This window comes from Asparagus officinalis, chromosome 8, assembly GCF_001876935.1.
Source record: "Asparagus officinalis chromosome 8, Aspof.V1, whole genome shotgun sequence".
NCBI lineage: Eukaryota > Viridiplantae > Streptophyta > Magnoliopsida > Asparagales > Asparagaceae > Asparagus > Asparagus officinalis.
Genome location: NC_033801.1, coordinates 508,134 through 532,950, shown reverse-complemented (window position 1 = coordinate 532,950; position 24,817 = coordinate 508,134). Strand labels below are relative to the sequence as shown.

Genomic DNA, 24,817 nt, shown 5'->3' with positions numbered 1-24,817 from the left:
ACTCCAATTTGCATGGGATCACATACGGAGGTTTCCTGGAAATTAAAGGATGAAGAATTATGGCAACTTTTAAAATTTATTATTCCTCTACATAATCAATAATAATAAAATATGGGACCGGGGGGAGAGAAGAGGTGTCCCCTTCCTATTGCATAATGAACTGGTCATGCAAGCTCATTATGCAATGAGAGGGGGACATCTCACATGTCCTCTCCAATGATCTCATATTTTAGGTTCATGTAGCAGAGCTCATCAAATATAGCTAACGTTAGGTTTATTTTTTGAACGGTTAACGTACATAGTAGCAAGCTAAAACTCGATCCCTAGTCTCTTGAGTCACGACGCACCAAAATCCAGGTCTGAAGCTTGATGGAGATTAATTAGTGCTCTATTGTAATTAATTAGTCTATTGATCATAACAGCTCAACTGCATATTTAGAACCTATAACTAATTGGTAACACTAATTATAGAGATTAGAGAGCCGGACGTGCGGGCGATTGATATGACACACTCCCGCACGTGCAAAAAGATGGATAAGACATCTAATAGCTGGCCACAAGACTTTAAGAAATATAAATTTTAGTTCTCTATTGAATAATGCTAACAAAACTATACTCTTTTAAACTTCTTTAGCAAAGTATGAGCTCTAATATTGATGAGCAATCAATTCGAATAAAAGTTAAAAGAAAACGGAGATCATATATATATATATGCATTTGAGTACTACTATGATGCGGTCTACTAGCTAGATCTCCTATATATACTAGTCGACCAAGGTTATTTTCTTATGATCTCTTTTGAAAGGACCGTTATATGCCTCCTCGTATATAGTTTGTCTGGTCTTATAACTAGATTTTACTATCATATATATATATAGGGTCAGTCTTCGGAGTCGAGCAAGTGGCTAAGCTTTACGAATTCCCTTTCATTGTATGAAAAGTACTAAATCAGTTGAGAGTATTGGGAGACCCTCTGCAAATTGAGAGTTTTATTATTATACGTATCAAAATTGTGAAGCTGTGGAGATGATTCAGATTTTTTTTTAATTATATATTAAGAAAAACATATATTGAAATTAAATTATACGGATATTTTCATATCCTAAAGAAATTAAACAATATCCGCAAGGTCAGTAACATATATATAGATCCTTTAGGTCCCTTGCAAGCCAATTGATGAAGGAAAACGAAATCAAAGTTAGGATTCCACCATATATATAAACCACATACACTTTTGTCTGCTGCAAAAGTTTAGTTTGGCATCACCTATGCTAAGTGGCACACTTTGCTTCCACTTGCCTAAGCTTTAATTAGGACAATAATGTCGAATAATCTTTTTCCTCTGTTTTTATTAAAGGTAAAGGTGATGGATTGAAGTTTGTTGTGGGCAGGAAGAGGATTGGTTTTTGGAGGTAATGTGTGTTTTGAGAGAGAGAGAGAGAGAGAGAGAGAGAGAGAGAGAGAGAGAGAGAGAGAGAGAGATTTTGTATCTTAAACTTTGTTTTAATTGTTGGATAGAGATCTAAAGAGATTGTGTATCTTAAACTTTGTTTTAATTGTAGGATAGAGATCATGCTTAGATCTTACCAAATCTTGCTTTGGTCCCTACCAAATGTGACTAAGATTTTGTCACAATCTGATTGTACGTGCACCTCAAATATCCCATCTTCGACCGCTATTATTATTACTACGGCACATATTATTTTGTAATCTCTAGTGGATCTTACATGCCTATCGTTTGTTTTAGTTGTTTGCCATGAAAAAGAAGTGCCCTGCGGTCGAGGGACTGGTTTCTCTTAAATTTCGCTTTCATCACTTATGTCAGACGCCTCAAAGATATTTGGTTTCTGATGATCATGAAGCCATGATTATCTTATTGTAGTTATACCTTACGTGTATTGTAATTAGATATATCTAATTAATAAGGAGGGTGGAAGCGTTTATCTTCTACATATTAAAAATTATATGTATTTGTTGGGGATTTTAGTCTCCCCTACTAAGATCTGTGCAACTAGAAAGCCAACCCACAACCCACAAGATAGAACCAACCACAATTAAGAAGAAAAACACTAAATTTTAACGTGGGTCGGTCGACCAACTCCGATCTACATTCACGGGACAACAATACAAGAAACCTGCTATGTATAAGGAAGAACTACATAGGAACAACTCAACTATCGCCTCTCAATCTCTCAATCTCACATATATAATCAACTCTCATATTCTCTCCAAAACCCTCTCCTTATAATCTTATGAACGGATAAAAACTACGAAACTTTCTCCTACTATTGTAATCTTTTGCATGAATAAAGATCATGAAACCCTCGCCAATGTTGTAACGTCTAGCACGGACAAAGACTCCAAAACCCTTGTCTCTCATATGCTATTCTTGAATCTGGTTTACGCCCTCTACTGACCTAGATTATAAGAAAACCGACCCTCTCCTTTTCTCCTTGGGTTTTCTCTAACAATAGAATATTATATATATATATGAAAACCAAAACCTTATCTCTAGTCTAATTTTCTAATTAAAATAAGATTCAAACTCCTTATTATGATGAGGCATAATCTCCTGATCATGATAAACCTCTAACTTTATCTAACTCTCATAAAGTTATTCAAAGAATCAAAGATACGGTCCCAATAATCTCCACCTTGAATATGATTCGCAAACCACTCGGAAGAGACCATTACCATCTTGAAATTTTGCCTCCCCACCTAGCATTTTCTATTCTTTTGGACTTCAATTAGAAGCTTCCACACTCCTCATCGGAACACCTGCATCCCAATCTGCATGCCTTGTGATCTGTCACCTCTGAGTATAGGTTTCCCCTCCGCCAGCCATCATCCATTGTCGGCTGCCTCCTCTAGATAATAAGGAGATTGGGTCCCGTCATAATAAAAAGATTGAATCCTATTCTAATTAGTAAGTTATACCAAAGACACAATCCCAACAGTATTTGTTTTTAATTTTTTTGGTTTTAATTTTTTTTTGTCAATAAATTTATTTGGTTTTGTAAAGCTTAAGTTCATATGAAGAGCTTTCAATGTGGGACAAGGTTGCAGCAATCATGTTAGTTTGATATGAATATTGTAACAATGCTAGATATTAAGCTTTTAGGCCAATAAGTCTATAATTATGTTATGGGTCAGTGTTATAGGTTGCCTCAAATACTCAAATATATATTGTTTTGGAAGTTCTTTTTTAGCTTGGTTTGTTTTAATCAAGAGTTCTACTTACATTAGACTTTGCACAACCAATCATATTAGATGTTTATTCCTACTTGAACTCTTGTTAGGTTTTAGGACATGTGGACTTCTATTCTTATTAGAACTCTTATTCATTGGACAACAATGAGTTGGGATCTTCAATGCTATATAAGAACAGTCTTTCAAGCCAATTAGATGCAACAATCTTCAAAGCATCAATCAAGAAGAAAGAGTTCTTTTGTGAAGCCTATTTGATATTCTTCTCTTTTGTTCCTTTAGTTGAGAGTTGTATTAGGCTTTTGAGGTGTTATTTGGGATTGAGATCACTACTGGAAACAGGACTTTTAGCGACGGACAAACCCGTCGCTAAAAGAACAAAATACGTCGCTAAAATTTTTAGCGACGGAAAAAATAAAATTTCGTCGCTAAAATACCGACACTACATTGAGGGTCCCTAATATGACTATTAGCGACGGATAATCCGTCGCTAAATATTAGCGACGGGACATTAGCGACGGATTTTCCGTCGTACTTTTTTTTAATTAAAAAAAAAAAATCTTTAGCGACAAATTTTCCGTCGCTAAAGATGTCTTTAGCAACGGATTTTCCGTCGCTAAAATATCTTTAGCGACGGAAAATCCGTCCCTAAAAAGTGACCAGTATCTTTTTAAAAAATATTTTGAAATTTGAAAATACCCTGTACAAAAACATAATAATCCCTGTTCAATCAGCAATACCACACATGTATAACACATATTTCAATAAAAACAAATAAAAATACCCTGACATAATACATATTGTTTATACAACTATTGTCTTTAAAGTTAAATTATTACAAATCATTCATCGCCATCATCCTCATCACCAGCTCCACCATGACTACCCCCAGCTCCACCTTGTCTAGAAGTCCCGGTCTGCAAATATAATAAAATACCCAACATTACAATAGTATAAATAACAGGAAACTATCATTAACAATTTTATAGATAAGTAAATTTTAAAGTTTCTGATCCTCATTTAAAATACATGGTGAACATCAAAAATATAAACACGTTCAACAATATTTATCAAAAATAATAGGGAGGAAGGAGAACATGAAATGTCATTAGGCAAGCCATCACAGTATGCAAACAAGCTCATATAACCAGCATTAGGCAACCACGAGTGTTGTATAAGTCGATTACAACAAATTCAAAGAAATAGTCTTTTTATAAGACTTCTTTTACATAACAAAATGAAAATTACAACTCTTGAGAAACAAACGCAGGATCATTGTTTGGATCGCTGCTTGCGTGGAATCTTTGCCTGTGCCGGGAGCGCTTTGACTCGTGGACCACCAAATCACAGATTCTGATTGAACCGTGAGGGGTTTAATGATTCTTCCTTCGTTTATCGAAGTAAGAATTTGAAGCGAATATCTTATCGATGTAAGATGTTCACTCTTCCAAAGATCAAGTCTGAGCTTAGATCTCTAGGAATGGCCAAAAGCTTCTTGAGGATGTTTGTGAAGAAGAAAGACTCTCTCTCTTGCTCTAATTCACCAAAACTCAAGGCTCTCTGCTCTAATCTCTCTGGAAAATGCTCAGCCCCTGTCAATGATGGCTATAGGGGGGTATTTATAGCCTCCTTAGACGATAACTGAAGAAATAGCCGGTCAATAACTGTCTCTTTAGGCGCGGCAGCTGATGCTGTCGCGGCTAAAGGGCGCGACAGTCGACACTGTCGCGGCCAAAGAGCGCGGCAGTCGACACTGCCGCGGCTAAAGGGGCAGTTACACCCACGTTCATACGTGTTTGAAACAGTTCTCCCACGACCTTTAACCACCTTTTTCGTGGTTTAACTGCTTGTACACGTCAGCACACGTTCTATTTCTGATACGCCGCCACGTGGACTTTAAATAATCATCAGATAACTGTATTATAACTGCTGTAGCATCCTGCTTTAACTGCCGCGGCACCATAGGTTGCAGCGGTTAAGCCGCGACACCATAGGCTGCCGCGCCTTAGCCGCGGCACCTTGGTCTGCCGCGCCTTAGCCGCGGCTGTTTTACACCTCTATTCTCAAGGTACTATGAGAATCAACTATCCTCAAGCTCCCATGAGGATCATTAAGTCCTGAAGATAAGATACACCCGTATCACCACCACCTGAGGGGCTTGATTAGAAAGATGGTTGATTTCTTGTCGGCTGGGGACGTACTTTTTGTATGGGAACTCCCCCTTCAGTAGTCCGAACACCTCATACATCTCATGAAGCGCTAGCCCCAACTCCCTGTTCAGCATGAAAAATGTGCCGTTGTCTGGAGAGTAGAGTTCTAGAATGCTGTGAAGCTAGGGAGCATTAATCTTGAGGCCGTGCTGAGTGGCCCTGATAGCCCTATATAGATCTGACCCATGCAAGTTAGAGTTCTCCACCAACACATATTCGGTGATTCTGTACCACCATGGGCCATTGCCCGTCGATGAGTGAATCCACCCGGGGGCTCTGAAATCCTTTGGGGGACTGATCCCAGCTCTGAAGAAACAGTGACGAAAGGTCTCGGCCACCACAGGTGTCTCTCCCACAGGGATCTCACTCTGTAGGAGGCCCGGGTGCAGAGCGATGACATGCTTACTAGAGTTGTCAACACCGTAACCAGCCGAAGAACCTGTGAAAAGTCCACAAGTAACTCCGTCTTGAGACGGAGTTAGTTCCCAATTGATTATACGGGGGATGGAGAGAGGACGCAATTCTACCAATGAGAACCCCCTCACCATACAGGGGAGGAAGTATCAAACTCCATCTATCTCGCGGAGCCACATGCTCTCGCTAAGAAACATGGTGGAGGGGTCAGCTACGGCGTCACCAAACATAAAAATAGGTTTCCCCATCTCCCGGCGCTAAGAGTCCACCAGCGTTGCATCTGTGGTCAGTTCTCGTGGCATCAAATAGTATCCCTCAGACACCACTTGCTTCAACTCACTCATCTTATCAGCATTAAACATCAGCACTGGGTTGAGGAGCGAAAACCGATGAGGAGCCACGAAACCAGTTCTGCCAGCAAATACAATGGCCCTGCCCCTTGGAAGGGCCTTATCAGAGAAGGTAGCTGTAAAGCATAACAAGGAGTAGTTAGAATTCTCTTTAACTCAAAAAGGCTAAAAATTTCCTAAGTCTTTGTAACAGGCGATAGGCGAACTCCAAAGCTTGCTTGATAAGGCTGAGCTCACCTGACAAGGCTGAGCTCGCCTGATAAGAAAAGCTCGCCTAAAAAGGCTGACAAGCAAAACTCTCCTGACAAAGTTGTCCTCACCTGACAAGCAGAGCTCGCCTAATAAAGCTGAGCTCGCCTTACCAAAATAGAGCTCACCTGATGAGCAAAGCTCGCCTAACAAAGGCAAAGCTCGCCTGAATAGCAGAGCTTCGCTTGAGTGGGCGAAACTCACCACAGAAGATGAACAAACTACTATTCATCTTCCCCAACTAGTCCAAACGGTTCTCAAACCTACTAGAAGGAGTTTGGACAACGGCGACGGCAGCAGCAGCGCCAAAAACAATAGGAGAGGAGACTTTCCCCTTTCCCTTTGAAGCGAGCGACTTCTTAGGTGCTATCTCGAGTTGGAGAAGAATAGAGAGACTGGGTTTTTCTATTTAAAGCTTGGGTGAGCAAAAATTTGAGTAGGCAGAAGTCTCCTAAGGAGTGAGACGAATCATATTTGTAGTCGGTCCTTCGACGATTGAGATCTGTCATCTTAAACCAAAACCAATGGCTCAGATCGACTGCAACGGTTCATATTCGACGGTTCGAATTGAACAGTCGAGAGCGAATCTCGAATCAAACGGTTCGAGTCCAAAGAGCCAACCGACGAGGCGGTTCGCCTTCAAATAAACAACCGAGATCAAAAGCTTTTGAAATCAACAGCCATGGTCTCTCGTCTAAATGACGATCAAGATCAAAAGAGTCGTCAAATCCACAGCTCAGAATTAAGCACAGGAAGATGAGGCCACCACATTAGATCACATTTATTACGATCTGACATGCTCACACCACCTTAGCTGGCAAGCGCAGAGTGCATGTCTGCAAACACGTGGCCTACCTACGGACACGTGGCCCGCCCATTAATTTTTTTAGGCATTGCCTATGGGTTTGAGCTCGCCTGATGACATCTCGAGCTCGCTAGAAAACACAAAGATCACTTGATGCACGACTTTCACCCTCAGCTTGAGCCTCACCTGCAGTGAGCTAACTCACCTACCAAATAGCTCGAGCTCGCCCGCATATTAAGAGCTCACCTGACAATGGCCTAAGCTCGCTTGAAGGCTCGAGCTCGCCTACACTTCATCGAGCTCACCTGAAGAGCTCAACTCAACCAAGGGGCTTAAATTGGCCCAAACCAATGAGCAGTGGTTACTTTCATTCAAAGTATTCCAGACCATATTCAACCTGATTTAGGTCTGAAAACTTTGAAGGGGTCTTGTAGGCAGTAAAAATTGCCTATGTGTCAAAGCCCACCTGACTGGCCTCGCTTGATTATTGAGCTCGCCCGTAGAGCTCAACCTTGCCTATTTATTGAACTCACCCGCAGAGCTCAATCTCACTTCCTTATTGAGCTCGCCTGTAGAGCTAAATCTCTCCTATTTATTGAGCTCACCCGCAGAGCTCAAATCTCGCATGTTTGTTGAGCTCGCCCGCAGAGCTCAAATCTCGCCTGTTTATTGAGATCGCCTGTAGAGCTCAACCTCACCTCCTTATTGAGCTTGTCCGTAGAGCTCAATCTCGGCTTATTGAGCTCGCCCGTAGAGCTCAACCTTGCCTCCTTATTGAGCTTTCCCTTAGAGCTCAACCTCGCCTCCTTATTGAGCTCGCCCGTAAAGCTCAACCTTGCCTCCTTATTAAGCTTGCTCGTAGAGCTCAACCTTGCCTCCTTATTAAGCTCGCCCGTAGAGCTCAACCTCACCCATTTGTTAAGCTCGTCCGTAGAGCTCAACCATGCCGGTTTATTGAGCTTGCTCACAGAGCTCGATCACCTTGTTCATTGAGCTCGCCAGCACGAGTTCAACCTCACCTGAATGATTTGTTCGCCTGCACGAGCCAAGCATGCCTACAGGGAGTTCGCCTACATGAACTCCACTCACCAACGAATGATAGCTCACACGTTGGAGGGGCCCATCAGCCGACCCCGTCTGTTTTCCAAGCTCCCCTGCAAGCTCATCTGAGCATTCATACAGCTCTTGAGCTCGCCCGTAGATTTGCCAACCTCGCCTGAGTAATGCAAATGGGCTACTTGCTTGTGGGAGTGGGCCTACCCACTTCCCACGTCCTGGGTAATGATGAGGTATGGCTCTCATCACCCCTATAGTGGTCACATCCCACAACTAGGGGAGGGCATGGTGCTCCTCACCCACTAGTGATGAGGTATGGCTCTCATCACCCCTATAGTGGTCACATCCCACAACTAGGGGAGGGCATGGTGCTCCTCACCCACTAGTGATGAGGTATGGCTCTCATCACCCCTATAGTGGTCACATCCCACAGCTAGGAGAGGGCATGGTGCTCCTCACCCACTAGTGAACACATCCCACAGCTAGGGGAGGGCATGATGCTCCTCACCCACTAGTGGTCAAATCTCACAAATCAAGGGATGACACATGCCATCCCTTACCTATTTAAAGCCACCTTTAGTCAACGTAAAAGGAGCTGGGCAAATCATTCAAGAGGCTAGGATTTTTTTTACTCTTAGGATTAGTTTTTGGGCTTGGCTTGACATTTTTATTCTAAAGACTCTTAAAACAGAGGCCTTCATTTGCCTTGCTTGGTAGAACCTTCCTATCTCCTCGCTTGGATTGTTGAAGTAGACTCAATCTGAACCCTCAGATTTGAGGCTCATCAGCTCTCTACAAACCCTTGCATTGTAGCTCTCTCCAAGCTCGCGGCCTTGATACCTTTTCAAGCTCGGGTATAGTTGAACTCAATCACTCCGGAGTCTCTGCTGCGCACTGAAGCTCCAACCGCAACTTCGATCAGATCGTCCAAGGGAAGCAAACTCGACGCGAGCACTGAGGGAGGCATCTTACCGCTGCCAATGAGCCCACGTTAAAATAAGGAGGATCATTCCCTTCTCCTCTATTGCAAACATTGATCATTAGTTTGTAATAAGTCATTCTTATAAACACAAACGACCCCTCAAATGAGAAGTCAATTTTTACGCCCAACAAGGCAGCTGTAGACTATACTCCAAGTGATCAAGATGCAACAGCACTCGATTCTCGCTGTGGCTATACACCGGCTCGCCTCTGTCTGGCATCGCTAGTGTGAAAGTCTTGGAAATATCGTAGAGATGATAAAGTTGCATTAGATCATCCATATAGATCCTCGAGCCAATGATCCAAAGAAGAGAGATCTTCTCCTCATTACGCCCAGTGGTTGTAACTTGAGAAGCCATTGAAAGTTTTTTAGCTTTAAGGTCTAAAGAAACACCGAAGATTTTGAGTGAGAGTTCGTAAAGAAATCTTCTCAGCCCATAGAGAGCTATTTATAGTTTCTTGGAGAGACACATGGATTGATCCATGAGGATGTAGTGTTTCGAAATAAACGAAAGAGATCCACCTCGGAATCTCAAATAGTTCACTCGAAACATGAAGTGCCACCCCTTTATTACTCCATGCCTCGGAGTCTCAAACGATTCACACAAAAATCGAATCGCATGATGCTTCCATTTCTAAAATTTAATCTTGACTGTTAATCAGAAATTAAATATGGTAGTTCAAATTCATGATCACATCAGCCAAGAAAAGCGGAGCCATGGTAGTTAAAGGAAAATCCTCGATGACGTCAGCCACGTCAGTTGAAAGAAATTTTTTAGTTTCTCAACCTCAGTAAACTCACACTGACCCAAAGTCCATCTCATTTTACTCAGACCCGGCTCAAGCCGACTTCAAGCAAAAGGGGCCAACTGTTATTGTGATCCCATTCTATAAAATATGGTTCATTACCAAATGATGGATTTGTAAAAGCTCAATATATGCCCAATCAATTTGGTGACCCAAGCCTAACAAGAAGTCCGACCCGGCCGACTAAACGAGCTGATGTTTCTTCATGCCGACTCGAAAGGTGATACCTGTCGACCCTCTTGTCGAAGGCGACTTGCCAAGAGTCCACTCGACCAATCGTCCAACACCTCTCTAGGACAATTCCGAAAGACATTGCTTCTCGGTGAAGCTATAGGGTATCTTCTATGATGGAGCTTATCAATATTAACAACATATCCACATCAAACCTGCAAATGGATCAAGCATCACACACCTCGGGGCTCATTAGCCCACATCAATTTTTAGCCCACGTGGGCACTGACATGCCGTCGATCACTCCCAAATCAAGGCCAAAGTGGTCTATCTCCCAGTCACCAGCTGACACTCATCAAGCAAAGACCATCCCAGCGACTGGTCCACACTTGGCCATCGCCCTATTGTGCTAGGCCGAAGTGACCAGCCTACCCTCATACCCCCAAGTATAAATACAGGTGCTATTCTACCTTACACCCGGGGGGCTTTTCTTTTGTAGATATATTGTCCAAAAATAAGCATTGAGGGTTCTTTCTTTACCCAACTCAAGAACCAGACACAAAGTCGGGGAAGAAAGCGGTCCTCTTAACCCCTTTGCAACTACAACCCCGTCCGAACACAGACACAACTAACTGTGTGATCATCGCCATCAACATGTGTGTGTGTGTGTGTGTGTGTAGGGTTTAGTGGCTTTTGAGCTTGGTGCAATTTACATGCTTTCAATGCCTCTTTAGTTTTGTAATTGATTTACCTAATAACTCTAGTTAATAGTCCAACATACACTTTTAGTTATAAACTCTTGGTTTGTCTTTTAATTTCTTCATTAATTGAGAAAAGAAATGGGTCTCTACATCCTCTCCACCTCAAATAAAATTTCATCCTCGAAACTTTACGTACATTGGTTCTTAAAAGGTTGAGGATACTTCTGTCACATCTCCTCTTCAAGCTTCTAAGTTGCTTCTCTATCAGAGTGATTCTTCCATTGAACCTTCACGTATCAAATAGTATGTTGCCTAAGCACTTGTTCCTTTGATCTAAAATGCATTTTGGTTTCTCCTCGCATATCAAGTCTTCCTTCAGTTTAATTGGTTCCAATTCTATAACTTGATCTGGACCTTGATTGAATTTTTTAGCATAGATACATGAAACAAATTGTGGACTCTAGCCAAAGAAGGTGGTAAAGCAAGCCTATAAGGAACTTCACTAACACACTGAAGAATTTTAAACAGCCCCACAAATCTTGGACTCACCTTTCCTCAGATTCTAAATCTCTTCACACATCTTCTAGGAGATACCTTTAAAAATACATGATCACTTTCTTAAAATTCTAAGTCTCTCTTCCCGCGATCAGCATTAATCTTCTGTCTATTTTGTGTATTTTAAATACGCTCTCTTACCAAGTTAATCTTGTTTATATCTTGTTGCACTAACTCGGGTCCAAAATGTTTTCTTTTTCTAAGATCACCCTAGTGTATAGGTGAACGACACTTCTTGTATGGAGCTGCATATGGTGACATTTTAATGCTTGATTTATAACCATTATTATATGCAAACTCTGTCAATGGCAAATACTTCTCCCTTGATCCTTTCAAATCAAGGATACAACATCATAACATATCCGCAAGAGATTGAATTGTTCTCTCTGATTGACCATTTGTTTATGGATGATATGCTGAGCTAAAATAGAATTTACACTGAAGGACTTTGTGCACACCTTACCAAAACTTAGGTACGAATTCTAAGATCCCTATCGGATACTATCTCCACTGGTACGTCATGAAGTCTAACTATTTTAGCAATATACAACTTCACAAGCTTCTTTAAGGAAAACTTCATATTGATTGGCATGAAGTGAGCTGACTTAGTTAGATTATTCACTATGACCACTATAGCATTATTTCCTCATGTGGGTCTTGATAACGCTGTGACAAAATCCATTGTAATTTTTTTTCCCACTTCTACATCGGTTTGTCGAGATTTTGAGTTAATCCTACTGGTCTCTGATGCTCTGCTATTACTTGCTGACATATATCACACTCTGAGACATTTGCTACACTACTGGAAACAGGACTTTTAGCGACGGACAAACCCGTCGCTAAAAGAACAAAATACGTCGCTAAAATTTTTAGCGACGGAAAAAATAAAATTTCGTCGCTAAAATACCGACACTACATTGAGGGTCCCTAATATGACTATTAGCGACGGATAATCCGTCGCTAAATATTAGCGACGGGACATTAGCGACGGATTTTCCGTCGTACTTTTTTTTAAATTTAAAAAAAAATCTTTAGCGACGGATTTTCCGTCGCTAAAGATGTCTTTAGCAACGGATTTTCTGTCACTAAAGATATTTTAGCGACGGAAAATCCGTCCCTAAAAAGTGACCAGTATCTTTTTAAAAAATATTTTGAAATTTGAAAATACCCTGTACAAAAACATAATAATCCCTGTTCAATCAGCAATACCACACATGTATAACACATATTTCAATAAAAACAAATAAAAATACCCTGACATAATACATATTGTTTATACAACTATTGTCTTTAAAGTTAAATTATTACAAATCATTCATCGCCATCATCCTCATCACCAGCTCCACCATGACTACCCCCAGCTCCACCTTGTCTAGAAGTCCCGGTCTGCAAATATAATGAAATACCCAACATTACAATAGTATAAATAACAGGAAACTATCATTAACAATTTTATAGATAAGTAAATTTTAAAGTTTCTGATCCTCATTTAAAATACATGGTGAACATCAAAAATATAAACACGTTCAACAATATTTATCAAAAATAATAGGGAGGAAGGAGAACATGAAATGTCATTAGGCAAGTGTTTGAGTCGAAAGTTGTTCTTGTTATGGAATTCATTATATCTTCGGTCGATTACAACAAATTCAAAGAAATAGTCTTTTTATAAGACTTCTTTTACATAACAAAATGAAAATTACAACTCTTGAGAAACAAACGCAGGATCATTGTTTGGATCGCTGCTTGCGTGGAATCTTTGCCTGTGCCGGGAGCGCTTTGACTCGTGGACCACCAAATCACAGATTCTGATTGAACCGTGAGGGGTTTAATGATTCTTCCTTCGTTTATCGAAGTAAGAATTTGAAGCGAATATCTTATCGATGTAAGATGTTCACTCTTCCAAAGATCAAGTCTGAGCTTAGATCTCTAGGACTCGCTAGAAGCTTCTTGAGGATGTTTGTGAAGAAGGAAGACTCTCTCTCTTGCTCTAATTCACCAAAACTCAAGGCTCTCTGCTCTAATCTCTCTGGAAAATGCTCAGCCCCTGTCCATGATGACCATAGGGGGGTATTTATAGCCTCCTTAGACGATAACTGAAGAAATAGCTGGTCAATAACTGTCTCTTTAGGCGCGGCAGCTGATGCTGTCGCGGCTAAAGGGCGCGACAGTCGACACTGTCGCGGCCAAAGAGCGCGGCAGTCGACACTGCCGCGGCTAAAGGGGCAGTTACACCCACGTTCATACGTGTTTGAAACAGTTCTCCCACGACCTTTAACCACCTTTTTCGTGGTTTAACTGCTTTTCCATAGTTTGCATTGTTCTGTGAATTCACATTGTTTTGTGTTGATTCATAGATCCTTTTGCTTCCTTTGGGCTTGTATGATCTCCCATGACTTAGATACTGATGTTTATCACCTTCTCTTTGTCTTGAATGGTATTTGGATGTCTGTAAGCATTTTTTGATGTCTACAGATACCCCCTCCAAAGTATCACAGACTCATCATTTTGAAGAGGAGTCTGGTGGGACACTTTGGATATGATAAGTTTTCCTTACAATTTCTTCAGTACTTTGTTGAGGAAGTTGCGTAACATAGTCTATGGATGGCTTCAATCCTTGACTTCTTCATCTTTTAGCTTATTCAGTGCTTTGTAGAATAGCTAATATCCCTCCGGTGCTGCGTTTATCGCGTTACCGTTGTCGAAGTCTTGAATTTGAACTGCCGTCGAAGAATGGAGAAATAGTTTATACTCATATGCTCTATTGGAATGTTCGAAAAATAGTTTAACCTCATATACCCGTTAGGAGGTAATCAGGTTATTCTTAAGAATATTTTGAGTAATATTCTCCAGAAACTTCCTGTTGAGATTAGGGAAATAGTTTAGACTCGTATACCTATTGGAGTATTCCGGTCTCTTGTTTGTTGGTAGAGATGAACCCGAAATCGGAGAGGAAGAATTTTATATTCTATCTCCTGGTCTCTTGTTTGTTGGTAGAGATGAACCCGAAATCGAAGAGGAAGAATTTTATATTCTATCTCCTGGTGCAAAAGAAACTCAAAGTGGGATCTCCACTTAGAGAATCTAGATTGGTTTGAATAATCCTAACTGTCATAAGGTTTGACTATTCAACTCAAAAGGGGACCTTTTGTTCGCAAAATGAATCAAAAGGAGGTTTTGGCTGTGGTCCTAATTGTAGTAAGGTTTGACCAAGTGGGAGTTTTAAGACGATCCTAACCGTTTAAAGATTTGATCGTTCAATTTGTGGACCTCTCGTTCATGGAAGGAATCGAGAGGAGATTTTGTCTTTGGTCCTAACTGTTTAAAGGTTTGATCAAATGGGAATTTAAGACGATCCTAACTGTTTAAAGGTTTGATCGTTTAATTTGAGTGGACCTCTCGTTCATGGAAGGAATCGAGAGGGGATTTTGGCTTTGGTCCTAACTGTTTAAAGGTTTGACCAAGTGAGTGTTTTGAGACGATCCTAACTGTAGGAAGGTTTGATCGTTCAATTTGTGGACCTCTCGTTCATGGAACGAATCGAGAGGGGATTTTGGCTTTGGTCCTAACTGTTTAAAGGTTTGACCAAGATGGGAATTTGAGACGATCCTAACTGTTTAAAGGTTTGATCGTTCAATTTGTGGACCTCTCGTTCATGGAACGAATCGAGAGGGGATTTTGGCTTTGGTCCTAACTGTTTAAAGGTTTGACCAAGATGGGAATTTGAGACGATCCTAACTGTTTAAAGGTTTGATCGTTCAATTTGTGGACCTCTCGTTCATGGAACGAATCGAGAGGGGATTTTGGCTTTGGTCCTAACTGTTTAAAGGTTTGACCAAGATGGGAATTTGAGACGATCCTAACTGTTTAAAGGTTTGATCGTTCAATTTGTGGACCTCTCGTTCATGGAACGAATCGAGAGGGGATTTTGGCTTTGGTCCTAACTGTTTAAAGGTTTGACCAAGATGGGAATTTGAGACGATCCTAACTGTTTAAAGGTTTGATCGTTCAATTTGTGGACCTCTCGTTCATGGAACGAATCGAGAGGGGATTTTGGCTTTGGTCCTAACTGTTTAAAGGTTTGACCAAGATGGGAATTTGAGACGATCCTAACTGTTTAAAGGTTTGATCGTTCAATTTGTGGACCTCTCGTTCATGGAACGAATCGAGAGGGGATTTTGGCTTTGGTCCTAACTGTTTAAAGGTTTGACCAAGATGGGAATTTGAGACGATCCTAACTGTTTAAAGGTTTGATCGTTCAATTTGTGGACCTCTCGTTCATGGAACGAATCGAGAGGGGATTTTGGCTTTGGTCCTAACTGTTTAAAGGTTTGACCAAGATGGGAATTTGAGACGATCCTAACTGTTTAAAGGTTTGATCGTTCAATTTGTGGACCTCTCGTTCATGGAACGAATCGAGAGGGGATTTTGGCTTTGGTCCTAACTGTTTAAAGGTTTGACCAAGATGGGAATTTGAGACGATCCTAACTGTTTAAAGGTTTGATCGTTCAATTTGTGGACCTCTCGTTCATGGAACGAATCGAGAGGGGATTTTGGCTTTGGTCCTAACTGTTTAAAGGTTTGACCAAGATGGGAATTTGAGACGATCCTAACTGTTTAAAGGTTTGATCGTACTGTTTAAAGGTTTGACCAAATGTGAGTTTTGTGAGGGAAGATTGATCTAAAGGAGTGATCAAATCTCATCTCAACAAAAGAGTATTCGGAAATCACCGTGAGGATGTAGTGTTTATCACTTTGTTTGTAATGATCGGGTTATCCCTAAGAAAATTACATATAGCATTCTTTCGAGAACTTCCCGTTACATGAACCATCCACCCCCAGCTTTCTTTGTGAAACTGGGTCTATCATCATACTGGGTTATCCTTAAGAATATTACATGTAAAAAAATTCTCTAGGAACTACCCGTCAAGAGTGGGAAACAGTTTAGACTCATATACCTATTGGAGTATCAGGGGGCAGTTTAACCTCGTATACCGACTGGAGGAATGAGAAGCAGTTTATACTCGTATACCCTTCGGAGTGACATGAAGAAGCAGTTTATACTCGTATACTCTTCGGAGTTAAGGGAAAACAGTTTATACTCGTGTATCCCATGGAGTTAGAGTCGTCTTTACTTGGCTTGTTTCGCTGTTATGACGCCGGAGTCAATTAATGCTTGGATTTTATTTTTGAGTCCGAAGCAAATCTCGGTAGGATGAAGAATCCTTCTGTGATATGCACAGTAGTTTGGATCTGTAATCATCTTAGCACCCTCCTGATCTTTAATAGGCGGTAGCTCGATTTTGTCATTGGCGAGGAGGTATTCCAATATGGCCGGAGCTTCATCGTCTTCGAAAGAATACTCCTTTTGGAACCTCGGATCGAGAGTTGCATTCATAGGAATTGTGGATGTCGTTGGTTGACTTCTCTCAACTTTCTTTCTTTTAAGAAAGTGTTCAGCTTGTTCACCACGTAGTTTTAACTCTTTCCAAGTGGTGGATGGTACGACCCCCAGAGCTTCCAGGACATCGATGGAGAGGTTATTGTGGCATGTTTGCAGGATGAACTCCTCTGTAACAGGATCCCTGCAATTTATTGCCATGTTACGGAAGCACTTGACAAAATTGTCCACTGACTCTTCATCTTTTTGCTTCTCATCCAAAAGGGTTCCGATTGACACTTCGGCGTCATCATCGAAGAAATTGCTGAGGAACAAACTTTCCATGTCATCCCAACAATTGATGCTCCCTGGCTTGAGCCGTCGGTACCAATCGAAGGCGGGCCCACGAAGGGTGCCAACGAATGACCGGACCATTAAAGCCTCGTTTCCAGAGATCATGCCCAAATGAGACTTGAAATAAATCAAATGCTGAATCGGCGAACTCTTCCCCTCAAACGGTGTGAAGTTAATCAGATTGAACTTCGTCGGGTACGGTATTGAATCTCATTCCCTTGGATAGGGACATGGAATACCCGTCTTCTTAACTTCTTGAGCCGTCATCAAAGCGTTGATTTTGTTTTCAAGCACTTTCATTTTCCCTTTATCGTCTATGTCTTCATTCGAAGGACGTTAAGGAGAATAAGTTAGACCACCCCCTGTGAGAGGTGCTATTGAACCACCCCCAATCTCGTTATTAGGAGAATCCGTTAGACCACCCCCAGCGTTATTGCTATTGGGAGGTGTATCAGCCATAATGATTTCATCCACTTCTGGATCACTGTCATCTATAACATTCTGAGTGTGGCGGCTGGATTCAGCTCGCTGACTGGACTCAGGAGGTTGAGGTTGTTGAGTTAGCAACTCTCTCATTTGTTGAATAGCTAACTCCATCTCTGTCCTCATTTCAGCTCTAATTTCTTCACGTTGCTTCGTTAGAGCTTCTTGAAGCATTTGAGCAAATTGATCAGAGGTGATCGTGAGTACTTCTCTGGTTTGTCCCGTGCTAGACATTGTATCATCAGAAGCGATTGCAGAATAAGTGTCCGAGAATTCATCCTCCGAGGACATTCCTTCTTGCATTCTTTTGTAATCTCTGCGTCTGATGGCTCCTAATTGGAGTCGAGACATCCTTTGAGCAATTCTTGGATTGACTTTTCCTCTCGGGAAAAAGTCGGGATTTGAGTCATTTGAATGCCGCTTAGACTTTTTTTTATCAGCCACGTTGATGGTGACTTCAGAGAATTCATCATCTTGGGCAGCTGATTTTCTTTTGCGGAAATGTCTCGGCTTAGGCTTCGACGATACAGAGACTCTTCGTGGGATGGCTTCTCGTTTGAAACAGTCACATTCTGATAATGCTGCTTTAACGAGTCGCGCACAGGAACAATAAGAGTTTATTCCTCGAATAACTCTCTTTTGAAAATTATTCACAATCCCAACTTGATAATACGATTCATCGGTATAATTGCCAAAAAATCGTATTGTCTGTTGGCATGACCTCCCAGGTATGACGATATCATTTGGTGAATACGTCTTCTTCTGGGGGTGTAAAACCTTGTTGGCATTCTCAGGACAATTTATTTTTGTCTTTGAGCGATCCAAGGTTATGTCGGGAGTCGCACGTTTAAAACCACCCCCTTGCGGGTATGGAGTCTTAACGGGCTCCGAATGCTGATTTTGCATAAGTCCAGACTTTGGAATCCAAACTTGGCAGAGTTTCGTTGGTTCTTTAATCACCGTTTTCTTCTTCCTTTCTCGTCTTTGTTGTAAGAGAGCACGGGCATGAGCAGCATTTGTGTTTGTTGGAAAATTTGCAGTAAAAAGACATGAAGGAAAATTGATTTGTATTCCTTTAATCTCAGTTACAATTGGAATTCCTGGTTACAAAAGAGAAGAGAATGATCTGGATTCTCCCCTTTGTTTAATTCTGGGTTCTTCTTGGTAGCGATGAGATGCCTCCCTCGAATGCTCGCGTCGAGTTTGCTTCTCGTTGACGATCTGATGTCTTGTTTCACTGGAATGTGGTCTTCTCCTCACGATTTGACGTTGTGGAGAACTTGCGTGGCAAGTTTTAGAACTCTGAATGAGTTTGTTTGATCTTAACCGTAATTGGTTAGACAAGCCAAAGATCTCTTCTCTTCTGTTAAGGAGAAGGATCCAAAAGCCAGCCCGAGATCTCTTCTTTGCTGCCCAAAAAGAAGGATCTAAACTAAGTTGATTTCTTAGTTATTTATAGGGGATTAAGGGGTGTAACCGCCCCCTTAATTCGCTCCTAAGTGGGGCTAATGGGATGTAACCGCCCCTTAAATCACTCCTGAGTGGAGTTATGATCCCCTCAGATCGTGGGAAACGGTTTTGAAACTGTTCAGCTCGTGTTTGAACGAGTCAAACGCAAAATCGAAAGCTGCGTTTGGCAGCAGATGGCAGCTGCGTTTGGCAGCGCTTGGAGCTGTGTTGAGCAGCAGATGGCAGCTGCGTTGAGCAGCAGATGGCAGCTGCGTTTGGCAGCGCTTGGAGCTGCGTTGAGCTGCGTTTGGTAGCTTGGAAGCTGCGTTTGGCAGCAGATGGCAGCTGCGTTTGAGCTGCTTTTGCAACTTTTGGAGCTATGTTTGCGCTGCGTTCGTGGCTATGAACACGGTGCGTCTTGATGCTGGTGTGAGGGGAGGACTTCCGCAGTTTGATTTGAAGAGACCGTCGATTTGTAGTCTCTTTCTGTTGAAGCGTTGCAAAGATCGTCATTTTGTAATCTTTGCTTTAGCTCTCTGATATGTGAGAGTCGTCAGATTGTAACTCCCGATGTTGATTATGAAGGCTGTTTGATTAGAGCTTCCATCAGTTGTCGTGAAGGTCGTCAGATTGTAACCTTCAGCGATCTACGTGAAAGTCTTCAAATTGTAGCCTTCTGGAAGTCGTCAGATTGTAACTTCCATCATCGGTGTTTTGATGGGGATCAGCTATCTATTGTGATTTTTTTGACAGCCTACAATTTGCACGACGTTTTTGTATACGTTCTTTGAGGGTCGAACTAGTCCTTTTGACAATAGTCCATTCCTCCGTCGTGAGCTTAGCAGAGACATGAATGATTGGTCATTGAGACAACTGAACCACTCGATGCCTCCTCGACTCTAAGTCCGCATGATAACGAACTCCGTCGGTTTGTTCCAAGGCCTTAGCTATTTGACGAGCGCGGCGCTGACGTTGTCTCTGACGAGCCCTCTTCGTCAGTGCCGGTGGGCTTTGATTCGATGACTCTTTAACTAGATAAGAGCCATTGTGAGCAGAGGTGTTGCTAGTAAAATCCTCAGCAACAATCAAGCGAGAGTCTTCATTTTGTGCCTTCTTTGGCATATAAATCTTCCTTAATTATGAGATCCTCTTGTACTTGCGAGACAAAGAAGATCTTGAAGAGGATGATGAGAGATATTCCTCAAACTTGGTTTGGTCGAATTCGTATTCGACCATGGATTCAACTGGAATCTTGATCGGCTGCGACACGACGGTCTCGGCAGCGAGACCGTTGGCTCCCTCTGTGGTCGCCAGCTTGTTTGAGTCGAAAGTTGTTCTTGTTATGGAATTTATTATATCTTCGGTCGATTACAACAAATTCAAAGAAATAGTGTTTTTATAAGACTTCTTTTACACAACAAAATGAAAATTACAACTCTTGAGAAACAAACGCAGGATCGTTGTTTGGATCACTGCTTGCGTGGGATCTTTGCCTGTGGGACCACCAAATCACAGATTCTGATTGAACCGTGAGGGGTTTAATGATTCTTTCTTCGTTTATCGAAGTAAGAATTTGAAGCGAATATCTTATCGATGTAAGATGTTCACTCTTCCAAAGATCAAGTCTGAGCTTAGATCTCTAGGACTCGCCAAAAGCTTCTTGAGGATGTTTGTGAAGAAGGAAGACTCTCTTTCTTGCTCTAATTCACCAAAACTCACGGCTCTCTGCTCTGGAAATGCTCCGCCTCCGTCAATGATGGCCATAGGGGGGTATTTATAGCCTCCTTAGACGATAACTGAAGAAATAGCCGATCAACAACTGCCTCTTTAGGCGCGGCAGTTGATGCTGTCGCGGCTAAAGGGCGCGACAGTCGACACTGTCGCGGCTAAAGGGGCAGTTACACCCACGTTCATTTGTGTTTGAAATTGTTCTCCCACGACCTTTAACCACCTTTTTCGTGGTTTAACTGTTTGTCCACGTCAGCACACGTTCTATCTCTGATATGCTGCCACGTGAGCTTCAATAATCATCACATAACTGCATTGTAACCGCCGCAGCACCCCCTATAATAGCCACGACACCATGAGTTGCCGCGCCTAAGCCGCGGCACTATGGGCTGTCGCGCCTTAGCCGCGGCACCATGAGCTGTCGCGCCTTAGTCGCGGCACCATGTACTGTCGCGTCCACACGCTATAGTTTGCATTGTTCTGTGAATTCATATTGTTTTGTGTTGATTCATAGATCCTTTTGCTTCCTTTGGGCTTGTATGATCTCCCATGACTTAGATACTGATGTTTATCACCTTCTCTTTATCTTGAGTGGTATTTGGATGTCTGTAAGCATTTTTTGACGTCTACAGCAAGCCATCACAATATGCAAACAAGCTCATATAACCAGCATTAGGCAACCACGAGTGTTGTATAAGTGGCCTATGAGACCATATAAGCTCTATGAGAAACTAGTTTATGACAAGTTAACATTTCACCTTATATCACCAGACAAAAGCATGTCTTTTGAGAGCATATAATACAATAAGACATATCTTTAGTGGGCATATAATAAATAAATACAAACATCGAAGTAAAACAGTATACCCATATGCAAAAGGAGCATAAAATGGAGGTGGCATGTAAGGCCTTCGTGATTGAAAGCCCATGTATGGGCTTGCTCGACGACCCCGGTACTGTTTCATTCCTGGTACATTGGTCCTTTTAGCTGACACCTGCACCACAACCAAATCAGTTGGATGTTTACATTGTAAAGTTTAACCTAATCAAATTGATGCAAACCTTTAGCTGACGACCATGCAATTCCGATTCATTCAACGGCAGAGCATTCTGAACAGCCTCTACTTCAACAAATTCCACATATGCAAATCCCTTGGGCTGACCAAACTTGTCTGTTAAAATTGTTACTCTGTTTACAGTCCCACAAGACTGAAAATGTTGTTGCACTTCCTCAGGAGTGCAGGCATAGTCCACCTAACAATCGGTATGAGAAGTATAATTCATAATACTCATAAGATTGATTAAAATAAAAGGGATACTACCAAAAAGAAAGAAAATTTGCTTCACTAGTTAAGACTGTTCTACTGCTAACATTTCACTAAGATGCATGCTACCAAATACCTCCATCTGTCATCTTACATCTTCAAAAGAATATGAGCAATAAGCAGTGCATCCATTAAAAATGGGATGTGACTACGAAACTGTATACTGGTAGTCACAATATAACAAGAACGTCAACTTATCCAGCACTAAGCAATCAAAAATTTACATATTCTTTCCTTATACCGATCATGTAATACATAAATTTCAAATAAGACTTCTTGCTAGATAAATGTAGGAGTGAAGTAAGAGATGCAAGCATTACTGTAAACTGCAAAACACTGAAAAGAGAGGATGGCTTGAAGAACCTCACATTACCAACATAGATCGATCTCGAATCCACCTCCTCCTTTTCAGCTTGGCTTGCAGCACCACGGGAAATGAATTTCTGAAAGTAGTGAAAGCACACCAGAAAATGTTAACCAAGGAGCAAACATATGCTTCCAATAAGAGACTTGTAAGAGCACACAATCAACAAAGCACGCACAATGACGTAAGGTATACAAGAACTGAACTACAGGGTAGCTTTTCTCGAAATAACATACAGTGCTACCAAAACCCTAATCGCCTGACAAAGCGGGCTACGGGCAAAAACCTAGAAACGAGAAACAGTAGGGAGGGGGGAAAAACCAAACTTGAAACAGCAGACATCCATCCTTCTCGGACTTGAGCATGCATCTCTTCGCACGGCTCGCACAGGCTTCCTCTCGATCTCCTCAACCCATCCTACTTCATCAACAGTCCAAAGTCATACTCCAACAAGATACCTCTCAGTCTTTTCTAACTAAAAAATGCAAATTCTAATGGTTTCGGGGCTACCTCTTTAGATGATCTGGGGATCTGGTCAATCGACAATATCGCGGCGGCCATCTCGTCGTTGCCTCCCTCTCCCCTTCTTCTTCTTTCTGTCGGAGAGGACAGGATGGGCGAGTTGGGTGACTGCGAGAGGAGGAGGACTGCGAGGCGGCGACGCGGCGGGCGAGGAGCGGAGAATGGAGGGAGTGGAGAATGGGAGAGGGGCGGCGACACACGCGGGTGAGGGTTGGCGGCGGTTGTGGTGCCGACGAAGAGAAAGGGGAGGGAGAGAGGGGGGAGGGGGGGAATGAGGAGAGGGGGGAAATGAGATAAGGATTTGGGGGAAATCCCTCTGTCGGGCGCGGGATGCCCAATTTTTTTGGGCAAGCCCGCACCCTAAATTTTTCTTTTTCTTTTATTTTTTAGCGACGGAATTTCCGTCGCCAAAAGTTATTTTAGCTACGGAATTTTCATCGCTAAAAGTAGTTTTAGCTACGGAATTTCCGTCACTAAAATTTATTAGCAACGGAATTTTCGTCGCCAATAATAACAACTCCGTCGGTATAAGTGTATTGCCGACGGAACTATAGCGACGGAAATTTTCGTCGCTATAAGTGGCCTTATAGCGACGGAAATCCGTAGTTAATACTTATATTTCTAGTAGTGAGAGATTCCACTTTGTATTTCTTATAATTAGTAAATCTTTTCTCCTCCTTCACCCGTGGACGTAAGCTACAAGACGAACCACGTATATCTTTGTGTTCGTGTGTTCTTGATATTTTTCGTGCTCTCGTGTGATTGATATTAGCTTATCCTGGGGAGTTTGTCATAACAAATTGGTATTAGAGCCCTCAGCTACAAAAGGCTCTCTTGTGGTTATGAAATAAAAGAAGACTGATAGCTTGTATGTTTTACAGGGTTCTACCGTTACCGGCTCGGCTACAGTTGCATCGTCGATGTTAGGAGTTGATACTACCAGATTATGACATATGAGACTTGGTCATTATAGGGTCCCAAAAGAGACGAGACGATTGATTCTTCAACTGTTTGGTCGTAAGAATAGATTCTATCACTTGGTAAGAATCTTTTTACAATCGTTCTTTTTCAAGTACAGAAGATGAGAAGATTGATTCAACTTCTCCTTTGTTTAACGTGGATTTGATGTGGCGATGAGATGCCTCACATGATGCTCATGTTGATCTTACTTCTCGTTGACGATCGGAGCAAGATTACTTCTAACCCGAGGAGGAAATTAGCCTCTTGATGAGTGCTTTAGCTGCTTGTGTCTGTTATTGCTTCTTGATGTGCACACGTTTGATCTTTTGGGCCTCAAAACTCGATGCCTAGGGTCTCCAAAAGTGCCCTCTTTCATAGTTGTTCATAACTATTTATAGACACTCAGTACGTAACTGACGCTGAGATCATGGGATCAAGAGCGTAACTGACTCCTTAGATTTAGCATGCGTGGGATGACTGAGTCTTCGTGGTCGTTAGCCTCCTGGTGTTGAGCCTCATTTGATGAGACGAGCATCGCCGTGTGGCACGGTTCGTCTGATGAGACGAGCCTCAATGCATAACGAGGTTCGTCTAACAAGATGAGCCTTAATGTGTAATGGGATTTGTTTGACAAGGCGAGTTTCGCTACTGTAGGGAGCTTCGTCTTTGATGGTCGAACCTCCTTGCGTAGTGAGCCTCGTCTTCTGGGGTGAGTCTTGCTGCTTGGCGAGGTTCGTCTCTGGATG

At 42.0% G+C, this 24,817-nt stretch overlaps 1 protein-coding gene across 1 annotated transcript; it reads right to left on the bottom strand.

Moving 5' to 3' along the window:
* LOC109819391 (polyadenylate-binding protein 2-like) lies at window positions 6,089–23,150 on the bottom strand. The gene is made up of 5 exons (XM_020385105.1): window positions 23,100–23,150; window positions 22,594–22,668; window positions 21,963–22,154; window positions 21,748–21,895; window positions 6,089–6,297 (listed from the first exon to the last, which is right to left on the bottom strand). Exons 1-5 carry the CDS (start codon window positions 23,148–23,150, stop codon window positions 6,089–6,091), a joined length of 675 nt encoding a protein of 224 aa, XP_020240694.1.